The sequence below is a fragment of the Vigna unguiculata genome, chromosome 4, assembly GCF_004118075.2.
Source record: "Vigna unguiculata cultivar IT97K-499-35 chromosome 4, ASM411807v1, whole genome shotgun sequence".
NCBI classification, from domain to species: Eukaryota; Viridiplantae; Streptophyta; class Magnoliopsida; order Fabales; family Fabaceae; genus Vigna; species Vigna unguiculata.
This window is the reverse complement of record NC_040282.1, coordinates 11297697-11301520: the sequence shown is the minus strand read 5'-3', so window position 1 is coordinate 11301520 and position 3824 is coordinate 11297697. Positions and strand designations below refer to the sequence as shown.

Sequence of the window (3824 nt, the reverse complement as noted above, 5' to 3'; positions counted from 1 at the left end):
CAATAATCCCAAAATATATGTATAACGATTCTTAGAATAAAATTACCATAAGATTGGATATCCAAAAATATTTACATTGTAATAATAATGTGCGATATCCTTTGCTTATACCAACATTAATTATAAGCATTTTGCATCCTTCATAGCCAACTCGAACAAAATACACTCAAGTCCACCACAAAAAACATTAACATGGGTATGGTTTCCAAAACCCAAGTTACCATTTACCACCCACATTTAATATACATATATTATATAGATGTCTAATTACAAACAGTAGTGGCCCACATCAATGTTTTTCTGTTTCATTCGTTACTTAGTCTTGGACCTCAAAAATTCTACACTTGGTATATCTTCAAGGTGGTCGCAATCAACTTCAAAGTCCAGCAATAAGTCCTTTGTAGGGGTAACACAGAAATCAATATAAGGATCATGATCTGCTAAACCACTCACAGTCAATTGCAGCATATCAAAAAAGTATTACTATGACATCCATTTTGTTAGTTATAAAACATTTCATATTTAATAAAATTACATATCTTATCTTACCATGCAATTGTTAGCTTCGGTATTTTTATTACCCCTAAGTTCTTTAATCTGTCCATTTAAAAAAAAAGTGCTTAGAAATTGGGAAATTGACTGCAATGAAATAAGTATACAAACAGTTTTAATTATAGAGACCTTTCCTGTATGACTTGAAGCATTAGTGGAAGCAAGTGTAAATTGCAAGGACTTAGATCTACAGGATCAGACTCTTTAATCTGTAAATTGCATAAAAATAGCATATCATAAATTTAGTGTCAACTGAAAACTATCAAAATTGGCTGAAGTACAGATACCTTATTTCCATGAAATCTAGTTTTAATCGGATTTGTAGCTTTCGATTGTGTACTAAAGCCACATATTGCAGTGGGACTGGACTCTTTAATATAAAATTACCATAAAAGTACCTCATTAGAAAATTAGTGTGAACAGAGAAGTATAAATATAGGTTAAAGTACACATACATTTTTTCCACGAGATCCACTTTTAATCAAACCAACCGCCATAGATTGCATCCTGGAACCACATATATCTGTGGGACTGGACTCCTTATTAATCTATAATTTCCAAAGCAACAGTTATTACATCATTTATTTAGTATCACAAATAAATGACTAACATAAATTTAAATGAGTCTTACCACATCTGTTTGAGACTCGTAAGTAGTAATGGGAAATGATTCATTTTCGTTGTTAGAGTCACAAACAGGTAGATGAAAAGACTGTTTACCCTGTGCATTTAGACAAATATTTATTACATGATAAAAAACTACATAAAAAGCAATTAGCGACAAATAATTTCACCTTTTACATATCAAGAATCAAAAATTTAGTAATTAAAAATATTTAATTCGATGTAACTATCCCAGTAGGGTAGCTAAACTTAAAGCATCATATAAATGAGTTACCATTTTTGACTCAAGTTTACTTCTAATAAAAACAATGGTTTCAAGATTGTTTGAAGCTTTCATGACCGATGAAGATCTGTTTTTTGGTTGAACTTTAACCTTGAATGCAAGAGTACATCCCAACATAACATCTAGATCCTCTGGAAAACATTTCGGATCATCCTCCCCATCCTAAGATGAAAAGAAAAAGCCATTAACAATAAAACTTTGTTAAATTAATAAATCAACATAGCAATACTACCTCAATCATCTTATTCATTAACTCAACAACTGATACACCAATCAAGTTAATACAGTCTTGATCCAATATGACGAAATTCGCATAACTATCTCCATCACAGACCTGTAATTCCAACTTATATCTACAAAAAATGACTTTTTTCATTAAAACCATACAACATACATTAACATATACAATACTAAAAGAAATACAAACCTAATTCCAGGTTTTTCATTATTAAACCCACACATGACACACTTAAAAGCACCTATCTCTTCAGTCTTCTTCCTGCAACCATTGCATACTGGATAACACCATCCATCATTCCCTAAATTAAAATTGACGGTAGTTGCAACAGTAACACAATACACTTCCTATATACATAAAAAGGGTCATTACAATAACAAACTTAAAAATTCAGTAACGATGTTAAAACCATTACTTAGTGCTATATTACCTCCTTCATTGTTGTGATTTTGGATATTGTACTCACAACAGCTTTATACATAAATTTCTCATGTTCACTATATTGAGACGGTGAACTGAACTGGCTAGCTTCTTGACTTTGACTAACTTCATTGCCAAAACGTCTGTAATTCCAATATGTATGTCAGTATAATATAATAATAAATGGAAAACAATATTCTAAGAACTAAGTAATTCAAGAAATGTGTACTGTATCCATTGCTCCTTGAACCGGACCAATTTAGAACATTCATCACCCATAAACAACTTTGAACCGTTCCAGGAATTTGATATTGACACTGGCCACCGTCCTAAATCCATCAAAAAAATAATGATTACAAAATCACATTACAAAAGCACAAAATAATGAATTTAAATTCACAAACCTGAAGACGGCTTGATCTTAGCTTGAGTCAACATTACAACAACAACAAAGGAATCTGGTTCTCCCCTCCAATTACTCATAAATTTAAAGTAATAGGAATCCCACAACGTACACCCAATAACAACAGAACTGTATAATGAAAACACAATACATTATAAATTACAATACATATACGAAACCCTAATAAATTAAAACACCATACTTATATCGAAATAGACAAACCTTAAATCCCTTATATGAAATACAACATTCTTGGACTAGGGATTACACCTCACATTATCCACCACTCCAATAATATTTAAAACCAATATTACCATGAAAACAAAATCATTAAATTTCTACAGGGTAAAGTAAAAAAGCATTAGTATATATACCTACGATACACCAAATCAGCAGAGAATTTTCCATCAACTATATCCTCGATACTTTTGAAATTATAAATGTTTAGAGGAATACTTGATATTGGTTGTTCTTTTATAGTTGTTGCACCTATGAACAATAACTTGTAAGGGTGGTCACAAACACGAAATTATCCTTGGTTCTTCATGATCTTAAAATTATGCATTATGTAGGTATGACCCTCAACCAACTTCTCTTGCTACAAACCTATATCTTCCTTTTTTACCATTGCAGGAATCATATCTCCCTGGAAAAATAACGTAAACAGTAAACATCATTCCATATACCAAAAAATAAAGAAGACAACAAACTTGATTTACCTTTTGATCCAAAAGAATCAACACCATATAATGATTTGTATCCCGGTTTTGAACAAACCACAAATCCTTTACTCTCACAGAAAGCTTCAAAGTCTCTTTCTTCTCATCTATATCTTTGCTCAAATCAAATTTTCTAGCCATTTGAAGACAACAAATGCAACCTCCACGAACTGAAAAAGCACACACAAAATAAAATCCATTTACACAACCCGAAAAGTATACAAATAACAAAAAATAAAACTAAAAAACAAAGCAAAGGAAGATCATACCTCACGTAACTGAGGAAACGAAAATAGAAACCAAAAGCGTTAAACACATCCAAAAAACAATAACAATAAACAACAAACAATGAACTGCAAAATACAAACACGAAACCTAAAATAATTTTAGAAAATATATTAAAGAGGAACGAAGTAAGAGGAACTGAGATACACGATCACAGTAAACAACATCCAAAACACAGTATTTTAAAGTTAATAATCAACAATGCACTAAAAACCAAAACGAAAAAACAAAAAATCATCTCAAACCAACCCAGCTACACCTTCAAACCAAAACAAAAAATCATCTGAAGTTAACTCAGCT

At 31.2% G+C, this 3824-nt stretch overlaps 1 protein-coding gene across 1 annotated transcript; it reads right to left on the bottom strand.

The window, feature by feature from the left end:
* Window positions 1-312: 312 nt before the first annotated feature.
* LOC114180490 lies at window positions 313-3380 on the bottom strand. The gene is made up of 15 exons (XM_028066805.1): window positions 3240-3380; window positions 3127-3166; window positions 2895-3009; window positions 2522-2649; window positions 2347-2446; window positions 2128-2260; window positions 1887-2044; window positions 1692-1812; window positions 1451-1621; window positions 1184-1273; window positions 1008-1100; window positions 840-922; window positions 682-739; window positions 582-597; window positions 313-437 (listed from the first exon to the last, which is right to left on the bottom strand). Exons 1-15 carry the CDS (start codon window positions 3378-3380, stop codon window positions 313-315), a joined length of 1572 nt encoding a protein of 523 aa, XP_027922606.1.
* Window positions 3381-3824: the final 444 nt, after the last annotated feature.